The sequence below is a fragment of the Eubalaena glacialis genome, chromosome 3, assembly GCF_028564815.1.
Source record: "Eubalaena glacialis isolate mEubGla1 chromosome 3, mEubGla1.1.hap2.+ XY, whole genome shotgun sequence".
NCBI classification, from domain to species: domain Eukaryota; kingdom Metazoa; phylum Chordata; class Mammalia; order Artiodactyla; family Balaenidae; genus Eubalaena; species Eubalaena glacialis.
Genome location: NC_083718.1, coordinates 58,756,730 through 58,776,735, shown reverse-complemented (window position 1 = coordinate 58,776,735; position 20,006 = coordinate 58,756,730). Strand labels below are relative to the sequence as shown.

The window sequence follows — 20,006 nt, the reverse complement described above, 5'->3', positions numbered from 1 at the left end:
GGAAAGTTGTTGTCTGCTGTTTGTTCAAATGTTGTTAATTGTGTGACATGGAGTAGTGTGCTGTGAATTTTAAGGGTTATGTAAGCATTGTCTCCTGTAACCTTTTCCGAAAGGCAAGGGAAGCGATTTTGCCTGTGTTGTTTATGGGCTCTGGGCGTTCAGCACATCCGCTTGTGCAGACTTACGGCATGTGAGTATCTCTGCACTGGCTGAGGTTATGGGGCCACTTCACGTCTTTCTCGGGTGGGCCGCCCTTGCCAACATTTCAGAATGAACCAAGCAAGATTCCGACCTTTCCCAAAGCTAAACTGTCTTCTTTATTCTAGTATAAAGGCAGACTTTTTCTTCAGTCAGTTCTAAAAACAGTTTTGGCTCCCTGGGAAAGGCTGGAAAAGACAGCCAAGTCATGTTGTCTCTCTTTAACCCTTGGTAAGCGTGGGCAAGTTCTTCTTCATAGAAAATCTCCACCTTGCCCCGCCCCCAGGTTCATACTTTGGAGGACGATACTGCATTTTTGGCCCCAGAGCTTGCTTTCCCACGTGTCTGAGTGCAGAGCAGGAGTTGCACACTTCCCACTGTGCTGCTTGCTTTGCACACACTGAACTGAAGCTTCTTGCTAGAGCAAAAGCCACTAGGCTTGCCCCCTAGGCTATTTTGCTTTTTAGGGACCCTCAGACACACCCCTAATTTCTCCCCAATCTTTCCCTATCCACCCCACCCCCGTAGCTATGTGTCTGTGAGGAAAGGTTTGAGTTGCGACAGTCATGGTAATGGGAAGTGACCAGTAAGGTTTCAGCAGAGCTCACACCTCTTTCGTATATAATATAACATAACCCATTAGACATGTATCTCTAATCAGTAGTGAAGTAGCTCCTGGTGCGGTTTTTAAGTACTTTGAACAAAGTGCTTTTCCATAGCGTTGTATGACTTTACCTGGAGGTTATTTTGACTTGATTCTAAGCATATGTCACTGTAACCTGAAAAACTGGTAGCTGCAACATTTTTCGCTTGTGCCAAATTAATGCAGTGTAAGTAAGTAGTTGAGGGAGCTGTTTGTATCTTGGAGACCTAAGTACAACTTCAGTAGAAATAGGACACTTAGGAATAGGTATTCGAGTAGTCTTATCACGGTCTCTTTTGAGGGGATTTATCAAGAAATGAGAAAAATCTCTTCCCTGCCGAAAGCAGTCTGCCTTGTGAAATATGGTATGATGAAATTGTGCTTGGTATTGCTGCTTGTTCCTGGCAAGGAGGAAATTTGTTGGAAAAGTTTTTGAACCATATTTTTTTATCTGTTTTCAACAAGCATGTAAGTTGTTTCTGTAAAAAGGGGTAATAGTTTGATATATCAGGATGAAAGACTAATCTCTAGCCCCTGCTAGAATTTGGATGACTTCAGCAAAGATTGAAAGATTCAGCTGTAGACACCCTGGCTTTTTTTATATTTTAGTTCCCACTTTTATTATGCTTCTATGGGAGGGTAGAACTTCTGTAGATTGAGGAGACAGACAGAATTTGATGAGTACAATTTGCCCCTACAAATATGTACACTGTCTTTTCAGGAATATCTTGGGAAAGGGTTCCTGGCAAGGCGTGGTTTTTTTGAGGGGTTACATTGTATCTTGGTCACAGAGGAAGATCCCTTAGGGTTTCACACAGAATATGAGCTTCTAATAGGAGAAGACTTTTAAAAAATTCTCATTTTGGCATTTTATCCTTTCCAATGGAATTGAAATTCTGAATTGCTTTTTATTTTCTAAACAACTTTTAAAACTTTTTAAACACGTGTATTATATATTCATTGTAGACAACTTGGAAACATTTTAAAAGCACAAAGACAACAGTTAAAATAATCCACTATCCAGAGTTAATGTTATTTATGTTGTTATGAAAATGAGATTTTCCAGTTATTTGTCTTTTTTTTCCCTATAAAGTAGCATAAGCATTTCTCCTGTCGTTAGATATTTTCACTTATATTTTAACACTGTATGGAATTCTATCATTAATTTATTTAGAAGTATTTAAGATTGTTTTTTTCTTTTTTAGTAGATCTCTTTTTCAAAAATGTTTTGACTCTTCCCAACTATCCCAGTCTACCTTTAACAAAGGAAAAGGCAGCAATGGACCCTGTTGGCTGGCTATAGTCAAAGTGCACGTTTGTCCTTCGGCTTCTTTGCTGGCCCTGTTTTTGGATCCTCTCCCTCCTTGAAAGTCTCAGGCTTTGCCCTTACCATCTGTTTCTTAGCCCTTTTTAAAAAACAAAAAGAAAAGAAAGAGAAATCAGGGCTCTTCTTTCCATATAACAAACTCCAGGTGGTTCTACAGAAGATAAAATTCACTCCCTCCCCCCCTCCCCCCCTCCCCGCCTTGCCTCCAGTATGCTCTGATACACTATCTTCCAGGGCATAGATTTGTCTTCTGGTTGTACACCACTGCTTTGTCCGAGTTTTTGCCATCCTTGCAGAAAACACCGTTAGGAGTGTAAATCTGAAAAACAGGAAGATCTCATCACATTGATGTTTTTCCTGTCAGCTCTCTTTTGAATCTTCTGTAACTGCTAACAACAGCAGAGACAGCACTTTTGATACTTTGGAACGGAGGATGCTAAATTGCTATTCAGAAAACAGAGTGAATGTGCACAGTTCATAATGACTGGTGAAGGGGAGATCTTGCTTCATAAGAACTAGTGACTTGCTTCTTTCATTATATAACTGTTTCAAATTTTTTTCTAGGAGTTCAAGGGGAAAAAAACAACTCAGTAATTTATTTTACCCAGAACCTTTTAATCTGAAGTTTTTTAAAAAAGCAAAACAAACATTCAGAGACATTATCATAAGGACAGTTGCTCTTACTAACACAAAAATTGGCGTTCAGAAAAGTAAATACATTCATATCCAAAGAATGAAAATGTCAGTCGATAGCAAAACAAATCCAAACCGTGTATCTTAAATATACTCAATTAATTTAAACTCTGATATGGGAAAAACCATTCAGAGAAATGTCTAGTGGTTTCCCCAATTTCATCCTTACTGTGTCTTGCAGTTTCCTTTGAGGTCAAGGGTGGGATTATCGTGCATGTTTCAAACAAAGACTTGCCTGTGTCTGTATTCTAGGGCTATATGAAAACCTCACAAGCTTGGGGGTGTGTTTGGAAATTTTGCTTTTCGTGGCACAGTTTTTATGATGACGTCCTGTGTGGAGGGCTTAAGGGACAATTGTAAGTTTCACTGGGTAGCGTTCCGCATCTGCTCCGCTCGCTTAACCCACTGTTGTTTCCCAGACAGCAATCCTGCCTTCCTGTGCCACTCGCGCCTTCTCCTTTTTACACCTTGAAAAGTTCACTTTGTTGTTGTTGTTGCTGCTTGTTTTTCCTCACCAGTTCCACTTGTTTCTGGTAGTATGTCCAGGCACTAATGCCCTAATGCCCACCTCTGGCTGTTGCTCTTTTTCTGCAGAGGGAGAACCGGAGATTACAAGAGGCCAGCATGAGGTTGGAACAAGAGAATGATGACCTTGCCCATGAACTAGTAACCAGCAAAATTGCTCTGCGGAATGACTTGGATCAGGTAAACCTGTCCTTCACTAGGCGGAAATAAGACTATGACAGCCTCTTCCGGGGCAAGGACCAAGTTGCTCTCCGGGCAGTCCCACCAGGGCTTGCTCTGTACTTGACCCTGAGTGAGCTGCCTAATGGGTGAATGGGTGGGTGGTAAGTGGGAGGGGGGACTGCTGTGCTCACCGGAGACGGTGGAAAACGCAAGCCTTTGAGATGGGTTTCGGTCATTTGCAAACAGCATGTGCAACATACTTAAAACAAAAAAAAATAGCTCTAAGCTTCTCTGGTGTCTCTTCTCTTAATCTCTACTTTTCCTAAACCAAGGACTGCCAGCATCATTACCTGAGAATATCAGTCACCAAGAGTATACAGTGCCACTCTAATATCTGTAGGCACTGTACTTTTTTGTTCCAAAAAGATTTCTCATCTACAGTAAATGTGAGGATTTTATATGAAGTATGTACATTGAGATATGTATTGTTGGATTGACAGGCATCCTAGTGGTCGAGAGCCAAGACTGCCTGGGTGTGAATCCTGGCGTCACCACTCACTAATCACGTGACCCAGGGCCATTCTTAACCTGCCCATAGGTTTAAAAAAGTGTTGACCTCATAGGGATGATGTGAGAATTAAATGAGGTAAAGCACTACAAGAGTATGTGTTCAATAAACATTAGCTGTTGCTAGGAAGCCCTTAAATTCTTTAACTTCCTTGTCCTTTCCAACAGTACTCACAGCTTTAGGACTTCCTGTTTTTCCATTGGTAGTGTTTTTGGAAATAATTGACAATATAGAAGGAATCTTGCACAGATTTAAAGTCATCACTCTATTTTCTGACTTTTAAAAAGACAATATTCCCAATGGTGCAGGGTCAGAAAAGTTGAGACTTAGCTGGTTGAATCTGTAAAAAAGAGGCATTACCTGTGCTCTGACTATGCATTGACAATATTTAAAATACAAATCCGTTAATAATATGATATGATTGGATGTTTAAAATCGCAGGAATTTTTTTACTGTTTAAAAATGGTCCCTGCCACAACTCCTTTTCCCAGATAAACAGCTAATTTTGCAGCTCAGAAGTTTTAGCCACAGTAAGATGGGAGATAAAACCACTGTTAAGGAAAATTGTGCTGAAGGGGGAGAGGAGAAAGCTGAAGGCGTCAACACTAAATGGAGTTTGAAAATAAAACAAAAACTGTGCTGCTTGGGACACAGGATGTAGAAGGTAGAAGCAGCAGCCCCATGGAGGAAGGCAGGGGGATGGCCCTTTTAACTGCAAACCCCATTCAGCCAGCCTCTCTGCAGGTTGTTAGAGATGGTATGAAAAATGCGTGACTAAGAGAGTCAGAACCAAGGAAGGTAGAGGGGTCCCCATTCAACAGGGCCACACCCAGCCTGACCTTGGCTGTTGTACTTTTGTAGCAATAAGACCACAGTGTGACTCAGTACTCTAATGAAATTTTTGGTTCCATATTAGCTTTCCAAATGGCCTTGACTGACACTTGATTCTGCCATTTTGAATATTTTATCCATTAATAGTTTTCTTAAGATGGCTAGCTAAATGAAAAAGTTTTGCAGTAAATCTATTGTAATCATTCCATGATGTATGTAATTCAGATCATTTTGTTGTGCACCTTAAACGTACACAGTACTGTATGTCAATTATATCTCAATAAAACTAGAAGGAACAAAAGTTTTAAGCAGTTAGACTCAGTAGGGATGCAGTGAAATAAGTTAGAGTTGTAAATTGAAAGTTATGTGGGAAATGTATTTGGTACATTAAAATGTACATGTGGTATATTTAAAAGGTTGAACAATAATGAAATTAAATACTTACTGAGTTCCTACTGTGCACAGAGCACTTTATTCAGCAATGTATAAGCATTATCTCGTTTAATTTTCCTAATGACTCCATTAAGTAAGTACTTAATCTTCCATTTTATAAATGAGGAAACTGACGTATATACTCTGACTTGGAAAGCTATCCTAAAAAAAGTAGAGATTTGCTCAAAAATATAGGTATAAGGTTGTTTACTGCAGCGTTACTTACAAGGATAAAAAACTGAAATAATGTATATGTCCAACAGAAGGAGAGAATGAAGGTATACCTGTAAAATATATTTTTGGAATCATTTTTAAAAACAATGGGAAGGTAATGATATAATAATATTTTTTTTAAAAAGTAAATTTATCTATATATAATGTTTGCATCTAAATTGCAAGGAATATATGCTGGCAAAGGGCCATCCTGTAGGAAAAGAAAGGAGGCTGGAATATACATTGACAGGAAAAAAAGCCTACAAGGAAATACATCAAAATGTTACTACTAGATGTCTCTGGGTGATAACAGTGAATCTAATTTTTATATTCATCTTTATACTTTTTTTCAATTATACATCTTTTATAAGAAGACCTTAAATTACTTAACCACCCTTGGTTAAGTAATAATGTGCCTTATAACTCTTTAATGATCAGAAAAAAATATTTTATTTAAAAAAATTGTTTCACCACCCAAAAAACCCATTTTGTAGATTAGTCCGGAACAATTGCTAGGGTCCTCCTGAAATTATTGAGTACCTGGGTACCTCATGGAGCTACTAGATCAATCCCTGAAGAAAACATCCCTTCATTTATTCCTTCTTTTTATTTCCTCCCTTCATACCTCTCTTTCTCTTTTTAAAAAAGTAGTTAAGACCTGGCCCCTCTGCCTTTTGAAGCTTATTTTCTAGATGAGAGAATAAAAATTGCCATTTCATTGACTCGCTAACTCAAAAATTGCTATCTCCTCCTAACATCTAATTTTGTAGTTTCTGCCTGAGCAGGGTTTATTTGCACATCAAAAAGCTGTCCCTGCAGTTTAGGTGTCCTGCCCATCCAGTCTTTGAGGAGAGGAAGGATATTAGCGTGAGGCTTTGCCTGCCTTCACCCAGTTTGCCCAGTACTTTTCCATTCCCAGTTTTTCAAAATCAAATCTTTTAATTAAAATAGCAAAACATTGGCATACATTAAACAAATATGAAAGCAGATTGTATTTGAGACAATATGTAAAGCAAACAAACCTAATTAGGTAATTAGGTAAGTTATTTCATACCCATGTCATTTTAGCGCTGGCTTCAGGCTTCCTGGCCCCCAGCAGCTCTTCATTTTTCTCTCTGACAGAGCCTTCTCTTTTGACAACTTGCCCTCCCTGAGACTCCTTAAATAATGACTTCTCAGTGATTAGAAATGAAAAAAGATACAATATCTCCATTTCAGTTTCTGTTGCTATCTGCTTTCAGGCCCTTCCTGTTCTTTCTGTTCCCAAGGAACAAAAACAAGAGGCACAACCAGTGCTTTCCCACTGCAGCCTGGGCCCAGGTCCCTTCTGACCAGAGGGAGTTCGTGTCAAACCAGAAGCTGCATATCACAAGTGGCACTTTCTTTTGTTCTGTTTTAAATTGAACAACTGCCTTGGCTAGTTCTTTGAGAAATTATTTCTGAAAGAGCCTCATCCCTAACGTGAGAGCTGAGCCTTCTGAGCAGGTTATCAGTTGGTTCATGATTTAATCACACATTGCAGTGTTTGTTTCTCTCATATATACATGTCATAGAAGTTAGAGAGCAATTAGAAGTTTTCATATCAATAAGGCATTAAAAGATGTTGGTAGGCGATTAGAAGACAGTAATGACAATGGTCCACTCAGTCTTATCAAATTATGGTGAAGGTTTTATCATTTGGGCTCAAAGATATAATTAGAGTTTCTATCTGTTTAGTATTCTGTTCCTGGAGATTCCTTTAACATTAACGATGGTTTCTACTTAAGTGAGGTATAGAGGTTGGCTATATAGAGACCCAGAAGACCATTTTTAAAAGGAGAACCTTTTAAAAGGAGAATTCAGATCTGGTTCTATTTTGATGAGCAGAGTCAGTCCTACTTTACTGTTTAGCATGGAGGGGAAACTCTGGATACAGCTTCCTGTGGGACCCACAGCAATTTCTGCAGATGTCAGATCTGATAACAACAGAAATAGAGGGAGGTCACCTGACCTTGGCATAGTGAAGAACGTGCAGCAGAAAATGTGTACATAAAACTAATAGGCCTGGGACTTCTCTGGTGGTCCAGTGGTAGAGAATCCGCCTTACAATGCAGGGGATGTGGGTTCGATCCCTGGTCAGGGAACTAAGATCCCACATGCCACGGGGCATCTAAGCCTGAACGCCACAACTACTGAGCTCACGCGCCTCAACTAGAGCCCACGTGCCACAAACTACAGAGCCCACGCGCCCTGGGGCCTGCGCGCCACAACTACAGAGCCCACATGCCCTGGAGCCTGCACGCCACAACTAGAGAAGAGAAAACACACACACCACAACTAGAGAGAAGCCCGCGTGCCTCAATGAAAAAATGCTGCATGCCTCAACGAAGATCCCGCGTGCCGCAACTAAGACCCGACGCAGCCAAAAATAAATAATAAATAAATTTAAAAAAAACAAACAAAGTCCCTCTCGTCATACATGTTTAAATGTTTATTAAAAATTTCCTCAGGGAAGTGAGTTTTTTCCCTTTTTTTTTTGGCCGCACTGCACGGCATGCAAGATCTTTTAGTTCCCCAACCAGGGATCGAACCCGCTCCCTCTGCGGTGGAAGTGAGAAGTCTTAACCACTGGACCTCCAGGGAAGTCCCGTCCCTTTTCTTATAGATATTTCCAAAATCGTACAACATCTAGATATGCTGCAGAATTTTAGAAGCTTGTTGCTGAATGTCAGGACAGCATTGACTATTCAGAAGTTGGCAAAAGGCTCACTTTTGAGTTTGAGTGAATCTCCCTTCAAGAAACCAAACTTAGAAAACATTTGTTTCAGTGTTTCATGATATATACTATAAAAAGGGCTATTTTCTTCACAAAATGGAGATTGCTGAGGGTACAGTAAGAGGTGGTTCAAGTGCAGTCTTTATTAGCAGGGCTGTCGCTCAGATATTCTGGGGTAGAATATCTGAGTGGACTGCCATTCTAGGGAGACAGATTTGGTAAGATTTTTAAGAATGCCGAAGCCATCAGGACAGCATTTTTTTTTTCACTAGAAAAATTGTATTTTTTATTTAAAAATATTTTCAAAGGCTAATGCCATAGTGGAACAACCAAAGGATAGTTGAACCAAATTCTCAGGGCATTAGAGGAGCACCTGCCAGTGCAAGCTCATGATTCGCCACCGGGAGACCCTCTGTTGGAGACCTTGGGAAGGATCTCCTGCTTTGTAGGTAACTTGTCATCTGCCTTGCAGCTCTAGAATTCGCAGTTTTGAGTTTCCATAGTCTACATCTGATATCTTACGATTTATTAAAACTTAACTTGCAACATACATGTCGCATTCTTTGAAACCCACCTCTACTTTTAGGATGCAGTTTTGCTTTGTAGATTTTTCCCCCTAAAATCTAATGTATCAGAACAAATTTCAAAGTCTTTAAAAGGGACTTTTTCACTTTAACTACCCGACAGTTCCAAATTATCTGAAAACAGCTATAAGCCCTAGGCTGTGGGACATCAGGAACTGGAAGACAGAGCCGAGAAGCTGGAATGTAGTTTCTCTGCCAGGACCCAGCAGACTGTGCTGGCCTGGCCATCTGGACATGTGGGAGATACGGTGAAACACAGACAGAAGGCCACCTGGCCAGTTTTCACAAAGACTTGGACAGCGTTTTGCTGCTGTCAGCCCGGGATGGCTTCTTCAAAGAGCTGCCTCTTTTCTGTGACTGTGGTTTTCTCTGCTGAACTCATCCTGAGGCCCCCTCCACCCAGTCTGCTTCTCCAGGGCCTCAGAGGGCCACGTCCATTCACTCACTTATGGAGCACCTGCTCTGTCCCAGTCCTGGGCTCAGGGCTGGGGGTGTAGTGACGAGCAAAAGAGAGAGGTTTCCCGCCTCCCACAGCTGCAGACGGCTGGGCGAGGCACACATATCACACACGCAGTTTGTCACTGTAGGTCGTGCTATGTGCTGTCAAGGGAGATGCGAGCTTAGGTGGGGTGGGGAACCGATGCGGATGGGGTGAGTGGGACAGGGCTCAGACCACGCTGCACTGCAGGAGTGAACCTGAAGCCGAGACCTAAAGGGCGAGGTAAGTGTCCTGACGTATAAAGCAGACACACATTAACTAAGTTAAATATACAAACACACAGTGCTTTCACGGTGAATTTTGCGTCTGTATCCAAATTATGAGCAGTGTACTCTCTCCAAGCTTTTCTTGGCTATTCTAGAAATATGGTCTTTTCTGCCTGGATTCCTGGTCCTTACTTCAATTTTCCTCAGGGCTGTCTCTATCACAGGGTTTTGGTCTTAATTTCTCCTTACTGTACTCGTTGCTATTGTGTGTAGCCTGGTGGGCCAGGTTAACCTCGGCTGGTCTTGGAATGTTCTCACCTAACTGTGGTCCACGGATCAGCCTGTCTGCTCATCCTCTCTGGATCCGCCCCACACACCACCAGGTGGAAGCTTCCAAGTGAGGCTCCACCCCTTCATCCAGTCTTACCACGCAGTCTCCAAGTGAGTGCTGTAGTGACAGCTGAAAATGTGGAAGACGCGTTTAGAAAGAGCATGGGCTTCAGTGCCATTCAAATCTGAATTCAGATCGTGGCTCTGATCTTAGATGTGTGTCCCAGTCAGGTTTATTTGATCTCTCCAAACCTCACTGTCATTATCTGGAAAATAAATTTTGTTGTGAGGATTAGAGATAATGTGTGCTAAGTGCGTGGGACCTGGCTGGCATTCAGTGAAAGCAGCCACCCCCTGGGTGAGCCAGAGGGAATAGAAAGGCTTCCGGTAATGTTGGAACAATAATAACTGGAGGTCGGAGAAGGTATACACGTGCTTTCTTCACCTTCTTTATGACTGTGATGGACTCTGATTTGCAGGCAGAAGACAAGGCAGACGTGCTGAATAAGGAGCTCCTCTTGACCAAACAGAGGCTGGTAGAGACTGAGGAAGAGAAGAGGAAACAAGAGGAGGAGACAGCTCAGGTAACGGGCGTAGGCGGGCTTGTCCTTACGCAGGTGTATTGGTACGCGGAGTTGATTAATACTGTAAACAAGAAGTAACATGAAATTTGTTCAGATCAAGGGCAATGCTGAAGCAGTACGTGTGAGTGGAATTGAGGCAGCATTTCCACCCTTGAACAGCTTTTAGGAATTTGCCTTGACTGAGACGTCTAGCGAGAGTGGTACGCTTTCTCCAAGTTTAGGAACTTGGAATTATGATCCAAGAGCTTTGAGGCATCCGCAGATTTCGTGTTGTATCTCCAAGATGTTTGACTTCTCTGAAGTAGTTTATGAGGATTGCTAAGCTGGAAGCATCCAGAGATCTCTGCTGGGAGTCACCTCCATCAGTCACGCTTCACTTTCCCGATTCATGCCTTAGAAGAAGGAGCACCCACGTTTCTGTTCCTGGCAGAGCTCTCAAATCTTCTTCCCTGAGAGAATAGAAAGAAACCCTTTGGGAGCCAGACCTGAAGTTAGCTCCCCACAGTCTTCCTGTGAGTTGTGAGGCTGAGCAGCTGGGAGACACACCACTGCCAAGGACCCAGAGGCGACAGGAGGGACCTCTCCACCCTAGGAGTCAAAGCTTCCGGCTTCCCTGAGGAAGAGCAGGCTGCTTCACCAATGGTCTCCATCTCTGTCCATCCCAGCCAGGCATGGTTAGCTCACTTATTTTAATGAGTTCAGTTCGGAGACATCAATAATACTAAATGTAAAACAGCACACAAAGCATTTCAAAGACCTACATCCAAGCAACCAGAAAAAGTTCCAGTAAAGTTACTAATGAAGGGATGTGTCATTTAGCACCTTCCAGGATTTATAAAAAGTATTCCATGATTTTTTTTTTTTAAATGATGAAATGAGTCTTGGCAATTACTGTGGACCAAGTTTTTTTTTTTTTCTTTAACATACTCAAAAATATTCGGGGGCCGATTATCCAGTTTGATCTAGCCCTTTGGATGGGTTTTGCTGTTTTCTTTACTTCCTATTTTTTGGTGGCCCACTTTAGTACTTCAGGTAAAGAATGAAGCTGTTAGCAAATGAATTTAATCCATGCCCTTCTCCTCTGTGTGTGTGTGTGTGTGTGTGTGTGTTTATATATGTGTGTATATCCTGTTTTAACTGTTGTGGTTCCCTTGTGAGATAGGGATTATTCTCATTTGTCAGATGAGTAAACTACAGCTTAGAGAAATTAAATGAACTTGCTCAAAGCATCTCAGCTATCTCAGTTGACCCTGAGTCAGTGCGGCCTTATTGCAGAAGGGACGAAGGGTACGGCTGAAGTCCTTGAATTATGTAACAGAGAACAGAGACCAACATAAACAACTAAGTTTGAATCAGTATAACCTACAAATGCTCTTAGAATTTTAGAATGTAGCAAATATGAAGAAATTCCGAAATCTTGTAATGATAAGACCAGTTATAAATTGCAATAACTTGTGAATTTGCAAGTACCGAGTATACTCCATTCATAATTTGGGATGCTGCAAAGCAGAATTCATCAATTTTTTCTGATTGTGTACTTAAAGATTAACCAGAGTTGTTTTTTGTTTGGTCAGTTTGGGAGAATTGAATTCTTTCCTTTTTATCTGGTGGCACCTGAGCTTTTTCATTGCCTTAACCTTCTTCTATACCTAGAATTCTAGAGCTGCCAGGCTACAGAAATAACTGTGGTTTTAGGTTTAACATTCATAATTTAGTATTTCTGCTACTATAACAAGTACTGCATTATGTCACTTTAACTTCTTCTAAAGTCAGTGTTTCTTCAGTCCCCATCTCCCATGTCTGTCTCCAGTCCCAAAAGCTTCTTGTTCCTACCTCCTGAGGGGTAACAGCAGTGTCGATATGGGACGAAAGAGGAAGCCCTAAAATGTTTTTTCAGTAATTTACTGCAGAGCATCAAGAGTACATGCAGTGCTGCCTTGATGTTTTGTTTTAGACTCTCATAAGGATAAAGATAGCTTCTGAATGGACACTTATTTAACAATATATTTATAAAGTAGTAAAAAGCATAAGCAGTTTTATACTAGGATAGCTCATATTCTTATACATTGCAGGAAAAAAAGTAAGATTTCTGTATCTCTGGAGATGATTAGGTTTTTCAAATGACCAACATGCAACTGCAGTAGGAAAAATGTGTGTACTTACAGTTGTTTACATTGTTGTTGACTATGAATCAGGCAGACTGGAATATGGATGTTCGTGGACATTTATTAAGATTTTGACTGAGTCTTGATGTTTCTCATTCTTACTCTTTTAGCTGAAAGAAGTCTTCAGGAAACAGCTAGAGAAGGCAGAATATGAAATAAAGAAGACTACAGCTATCATTGCCGAGTATAAACAGGTAATGTGCCATTGTGAGCTTCGTCACTATAAAAGTGATTGTTTTGCTCTTTTCTTTGGGGAAAGTTTGTTTGTTTTTAGAGTTTCCAGAACGGTAACTGCACTGCATTGATTATATTTGTTGGCTCATTTTCTCCTCTGAAACAGACAGTGGTTGGACCTGCTTGCTGATAACATGAGAAGTTTAATTGAGCAAAACAATCTGTTGGTTGTTTTCAATGTTTGATAGATTTAGAGGAACAAGTAATCTTATTACCATTGGGATCCTGTCTCTGCCTTACTCAGAAGCTAATTTCCAATAGATCACACTAGTAACATTTGCCTCTTGGCCGAGCACTAAAGTTTAGACACTGTATTAAATGGCAACAGCCAGGAGACCCATGAGTCCTTTGCTGTCCCAGTAGAGAACATGGGAGCTCTTTTTCCCACATGGCTATGTGACCTTACCCAACAGAGGCCAGTGCTAGCAATTAACCTCCTCTTGTTAACCTTAAAAAGATCTTTTAATGGTGGGGCGGTGCTCTTCTCCTTGAGGACATTTCTAGTCCCATCGCAGGGTTGGGGGGGGGGGTGGCGGCGTGTCTCAGAAAGCCTTCATTCCAGCTGCAGTAGTATCTTCCGGTCCCTGCTGGTTATGCTGGGACATGGCAAGTACTCCTCTTGCTGCCAAAGTACTCTGACTGGACTGTTCAAGTCCCAGTTTTCCAGAATTGTTAAGGTACCGTATGCCACCTACTTATCCAGAAATTTCCCTGGGGTCTCCTGCCTCACATAGGAGTTTGAAGTCTAAGGCTTACTTTTTTAAAGTGTTTTTTTTTTTGCTTATAAATGAAATTTACATTCCTTGGGGAAGTGCAGAAAAGCACAAGGAAAACAAACCTCCCTTAATCTTGCCAACTAGAAAGAATCACTAAGTACACTGAGTATGCTTTGTTGCTATATAAATTAAAATGTAAGTTATATTGTTCATGCATTTGGGGGGAAACTAGTTCATTTGTATATTATGAACACCCTTCCATAAGGATTCCGCCCCTTCATGGAAGATTGCTTAGAAATAAGGCTTCAGAGCTATCTTCTTCTCTTTTATAATCTATTTGTATCTATATATCTGTATCTACATACAGATATACAAAATCAATATATGTTTATTTAATGCCTGCTACGTGTGAGGCTTGTTACTTTGGAGGAATAAAAGATAAATTCATTCAATTTCTCTTCTCTGGAAGCTGATCTTGTAATACGGAGGTAAAACCTGTCCATAATTAAGAGGAGAGGGAATTTCTTACATGTGGGAAATGAGGAATCCCTTCCTGGAGAAGGAAGTGATTTGAGTTGTGCTTCAAAGGCTAGGTGAGGTTTGGGTATCTGGAGATGGAGAAGGAGAGGATGGAAATGGTGGAAAGGTGGAGACAGCATGTGCAAAGGCATGGGAGGTAGATTAGTGACAAAGAGTCTTGTTTAGCAAGAGTTTCAAGTACAGACGAGAAAAGCAAAGATGAGTTGGGGCCTAGTTCAAGGAAGGTCTTCAAGGATAGGCTGAGGAGTTCGGATTTTATTCTGTCTACAGGAGGACAGTGGCATGACCAGGGACATATAATTGGCACTACTCTGTCCAGGGAGAAATGTGGAACCAAGTGGAGAGATGCAGGGGCAAAGAAAGACACAGAGCAGTAAGAGGCCAACAGCAGAGTCCAGGGGAGAAAAAAGTAGGGCCCTGAACTACAATAAGTAGTAATGAAAACGGAGAAGCAGGAAACACAAGAGTCATTTTTTTGCTAGATAAGGGAAAATACTGGAAGAGATCCTGAGATTTTGAATTTAGGTAATTAAGAGAAGGGCTGGTTAGACATTAAGCAATATAAGGAATGTTAAAGACCGTGTGCTACGGAACTTGCCATCGCTGCAAATGTATTTTTTTCATCACATTAGGCAATGAGTGGCTGCCATATGCAGCACTCTTCAAAGAGCAATCCTTGGGACTATTCTTGAATATTATCTGGCAAGCACTTGATGTAAAAGGCAACAGACCCATCTCTTTGAACATATAACGTAATCTAAATGCATTCTGTAGTTGGAATTGGCTATTACTGGCTATATTTCAGAATGTTTGGGCTTATTTAAAAGGGTTTATTTGTTTGCCAAAATTGCTTGAGAAATCTCTTCTATTTAACATCAGCCCTACAGTCCTATTTATTGTTTCCAGGCTTGGATCTGGACAAATTGGAGACTGAACTCAACAAGTAGTCCCAGGTCTCTAGAACTATTTTTGAGTAGACTGGGTTTTTTTTTAATGTCCGTTTTGATAATAGAGGTAGACCTTTTATGCTTTTAGTCCAAATTGCACTTGAAAATTTGACATCCCCTAACTTTTTTATTCCATTTTTTTCCAAAATAAAAAATTCTTATTTCACTCAAGTTTAGCAAGACTTGAACTTCCGTTTTTTTGTTTTTTGTTTTTAATACAATTTTAGGGGGCTTTGAAAGCACTTATTTCTGTCTGTTCCTGGTACTTGTTAGCACCTTATTTCAGAATCAATAATAATGAGATGTTATTTAATGGTGTTCTATATTAAACCCTTTACATACATTTTCTTTCTCACTGATTATCACAGCACAGCACTTTTCAGTCATGAAGAAATTCAGAATTCTTTTCATCAGATTCCTAGGATAGTACCTTGCCCAAAGTAGATACTCAGCAAAGATTCTATAGATTGATTCCAAAGTGAGGACAGGAATTCACTGGGACCAGTCATGGAAGCTAGTGACAGAAAGAAAGCAAATATACCCCGTGTGTTTCTTCTACTGATCGAGATAGAGAGGTGTGCTTCACACACGGAACACTCTCAAGCTTTCTGCTGCTTGTTTTATGGGAATGACTGGCATTTGCAGAGCTACTCATTTGCAAAATTTCTTCTAGCATCAGAGATGTGAGTGAATAAACAGCTGTGTGCACATGCTACAAGAGACATTCTACTTTCTAGTAAAGTAGCTCTTTTCTTTCTCGTAGATCTGTTCCCAGTTGAGTACCAGACTGGAGAAACAGCAAGCAGCCAGCAAGGAGGAGCTGGAAGTGGTAAAGGTGAGGAAGAATGAAACAGTTCTGTGATACAATTTCTTCCAAATTCATGTAGTCTTGAGTGAGTACCTGATAAGAGGATCCCAATATATGGTGATGCACCACAGGCAGGACAGCCTGTAGACACGGCTCCACCCCACCTTTGTTTTAAAGGAGTTAGGAATTATGGTGAATAGGGTCCCTCTTCTGACCGGGGTGTGGGCCAGATGAAAGGTTATGTTCCCAGAAATCTTTTGGGCTGTCAGAGACAGGTAACAGGAAAGCAGGTAGGATTTCAGCATTGTCACAAGAGGCCCCTGAGCTTTCTTGGTTGTTGGAAACCTGGAAACCCGAACCCTCAGCAGCCTGCATCCCAGCTGTGCCTGAATTGATGTGACTTCATTGTGCAACCCAGTAGGATCATCCCATTAATCTCTTAAACAGTGGACACCATGGGCAGTATAGAACTCAGCTGGAGGAAACACGTTGGGTAACTGATTTTTCCACCAAAAGTAGAGATTTGTTTTTAAAGAAAGCGTGCAGCATTTATTTCTATGCTGCCCCCTGGTGGTAAAACTCCTTACGTTGATTACCTTCTTGAAAAAAGTGATTGTTTATTGTATAGAAACAGCAGTAAACCAAATGGATTGGTATTCCTAAGAAGCAGTGTTGGTACAGCCAGCTCTTGGGGCCAGTGTTACAGAAACCTGATATAATTCTATTTGAATATATTCAGCTTTATACTAGTAAATAAATGCATTCTAGGCACTTTCGTATATCACTTAACAACTAGACAAGTTATTTAACCTCTCTCAGATTTATTTTGTGTTCTGTAAAATAGAGATAATATTACCTACCTCATAAGGTCATTTTGAAGATTAAATAAGATCCTGTTAATAAAGTGCTTAGTCTAGTACCTGGCACACAATAAATGCTCAGTAAATACATATTTTAAAAGTTGTAACCTGAAAATCTGAGACATGAGAACTGAAAATAGGAACTTTGTTCTGAGAAGGTGACTTTTTGGGATTCAGGCCTGGGAGACATGCTTGGACATATCAAGAGGAAGAATTTTATGACCAGCTGAATATGGAGTGAAGGAGAAGCTAATGGAAAGATGACACCAAATTCTTTAGGCCTAAATGGTGGGGTAATGCACAGTGACACAGAAGTGTGGGCAGAGTTGCTTTGTGTGTGTGTGAAGAGAGGGGTATAGTTACAGTTATGGACATGCTGAGCTTTAACAGTAGGACATCAAAATAGATCAAGATTCTGTAGTATCTCTTATCTCTAAACTTTTTGAAGATATTTTAAGAAAACAGTAGCACTGTTGTCTTGAAAAGAGTTGCCATTGTTCAGTGCTCTGTGCTTGATTGGCAATCCAGGCATGTGGCAGAGTTGCTTTTATCACCTTGAACAATAATGATCATCTTCACTTAAAGTTGAACAAAAGGACGTATACTTCACTTGTTGCAGGGGTAGACTTAGGTTAGTCATAATGACCTTCCTCAGTCTACCACAGGGAAGTTACTTAAACTCTTAAATTTCTTCATTTATAAAATGGGGATGATAATACCTAATCATAACTAAATGAGGTAATGCATGTAGCATATATGCCATGGGGCTTGGCATCTAGTAAGGATAATGGTAGTACAAAGTTTCTAGAAAAGATTTCAAAGAAATGCTATAATACTTTCTATCCCCAGAGTCTCTCTAGAGATACTGTACAAAAAAGTAGCACCTGTCTTGGATAGTTGGGTTTTGTGCCGACTATAACCATTTTGGTCATAGCACAAGAAAAATAATTACTTTTATAAATGGGCCTGTATTTGATGACCACAAGCAGTGTCTAAAGAAAAATCATATTGCATTGTTTCAGGACATGATTTATGCTATGAAATGCAGTTTGATGTTGAATATCTCTTTTGGATATTTCAGGGTAAAATAATGGCATGTAAACACTGCAGTGACATTTTCAGCAAGGAGGGTGCTTTGAAAGTAGCAGCCATAAGCAGAGAGGACCAGGGAATTGAATCGGATGATGAGAAGGACTCTCTTAAGAAGCAGCTGAGGGAGATGGAGCTGGAATTGGCACAAACCAAACTGCAGCTGGTGGAGGCCAAGTGTAAAATCCAGGTTGGTGATTTGATAAAAGATCAATTTAAAAAAATAAACAGTTAGTGGTCTAGGATAGTCTAGTACTGTAGAGTCGGCCTATTGAGCTCAAAATCATACGATGTTACCATATAAGATGAATACATTTTCTGCCCACGAATGAGTTGTATTTTACATCATTTTTAAACACTGATATAAACAGATAGTTTTAAATAAATTTTTAATAACTAAAATTATATATATCTTGTGAGAACTTAAGCATATGCCTTTTTATTTTCCCTGATATTTTTTGGCCATGGTCCTTTCCCATTGAACTTGGTCACTTAGCTGATCCTGAAAGTTGAAAGGCCAAACCCCTCCTGTTATCCTTCCCCTGACAGTTGAACGTTGGCTGACGGCCATTCTTTTCTTTGGAGCTTCTTTTCATCTTTACCTGATTTTGCCAAATCCCTTTCCCCGTAATCTCTTTCCGTATCGGAGGATATCAGAATTAGAAAAGCAGTCCTGGCTTCTGATGGACTGTTCCCACTTCCTTCTTACCAGTGGCCCTCACCCTTGCCATGTCCTGCCATGGCATCTGCTGCGCCACACTAACGAGCCTGAACTCTTTCTGCTTCGGACCTTGTACGTCCTCAGGGGCACAGGCCATGTGTTTGGAACTAGAATTTATTCATGCTTATACTATCAGTAAAAATTCATTCCATCTGTATGTTTACGTTTACCTGTAGTTTTAAACATCTTCTCTTAGGCTGCAGCCTAAACCTAGATTTGGACCTAAATTGCAGAGGGAAAAAAGGGTAAAATGAGGTTTCATTTCACTGATCAGAGAAAGCACAGATTCTGTTTTTTAGTGGTAACTCTTTCAGCTCTAATTTTTTTTCTTGCATTCAGAAGCCAACTAAATCTCACCTGGGTTTTGTAGGAAGAAAACTGCAGCTATGTAGACCTGCGGATTCCAAAAAGCTATACTCTAATTTTTTTGGCAGAGAGAAGATATTTATATAACTCAGATGATTTTCTTTCTTGAATTAGGAACTTGAACATCAGAGGGGAGCCCTTATGAATGAAATCCAAGCTGCAAAAAACTCTTGGTTTAGCAAAACCCTTAACTCTATCAAAACGGCCACGGGAACGCAGCCACTGCAGCCGCCACAGGCCACCCAGCCCCCCAAGGAGAGCACATAGGTCCAGCCTCACCCAAGTACAAGAGCACAACGATCAAAGCAACGGAAACCCAGGATGATTCCTGGTGTCCCTTTAAAAGGAAGGAAAGGAGGCCAGAAAGCAAGCCAGGATCTTTCAGTAGCTCTTACTCTTTCTTGTATGACACTTTTAAAAAAGGGATGTTATTTAAACTAACCTGATTTATGTTGAATACCTGTTTTTGTGCTTCCTCATCGAAGACTGTGTTCCGATCCATCATAGTATTACACATTATTTTACATGCCTGATGTTTGGTTGGAAATAAGTAATTCAGAACTAAATGCTTTTTATTTAGAACTAATTATTCATATTATTTTTATCTTACATAAAAATGGAGATGTCTTTTATTCCAAGGTTGAAGTGATAGGCAGGTATTTGTCACAGCAAAAAAAAAAAAAAAAAAAAAAAAAAATATTGCAACCTAAACCTCTTAACTTTTCAGGATTTATTCAGATAAAGCACATTGCAGGGCCAGTCATGACCACTGTCAGGTTTCCTCCTGAAAGTGATGCCCAGGATAGCGATAATCCTATCCAAAGGAAAGAACAGACCTGGGATTGAACAGTTCCCAAAGACAATTAGTTTATTTTTATTTTCTGTTGGGTACATCTGGAAATGAAGTGCCAAGAACCATGGAATAAGATAGGCTATTGAAAACACACACTAGATAAAAAGAACTGAGATTTTGATAAATGCAGGATAAAATAAATCATTTTGGTCCTGGT

At 40.4% G+C, this 20,006-nt stretch overlaps 1 protein-coding gene across 5 annotated transcripts in view; it reads left to right on the top strand.

The window, feature by feature from the left end:
- The window catches only part of RABGAP1L (RAB GTPase activating protein 1 like), a 655,755-nt gene extending 636,249 nt beyond the window's left edge, over window positions 1-19,506 (top strand). For all 5 annotated transcript variants that reach the window (XM_061185687.1, XM_061185686.1, XM_061185689.1 and 2 more), the window contains 6 exons: window positions 3,456-3,566; window positions 10,446-10,550; window positions 12,826-12,909; window positions 15,916-15,987; window positions 17,902-18,099; window positions 19,111-19,506. In XM_061185687.1, the coding sequence (XP_061041670.1) occupies window positions 3,456-3,566; window positions 10,446-10,550; window positions 12,826-12,909; window positions 15,916-15,987; window positions 17,902-18,099; window positions 19,111-19,263 (723 nt within the window). In that variant the 3' untranslated portion in view covers window positions 19,264-19,506. The remainder of the gene's footprint in view (window positions 1-3,455; window positions 3,567-10,445; window positions 10,551-12,825; window positions 12,910-15,915; window positions 15,988-17,901; window positions 18,100-19,110) is intronic.
- Window positions 19,507-20,006: the final 500 nt, after the last annotated feature.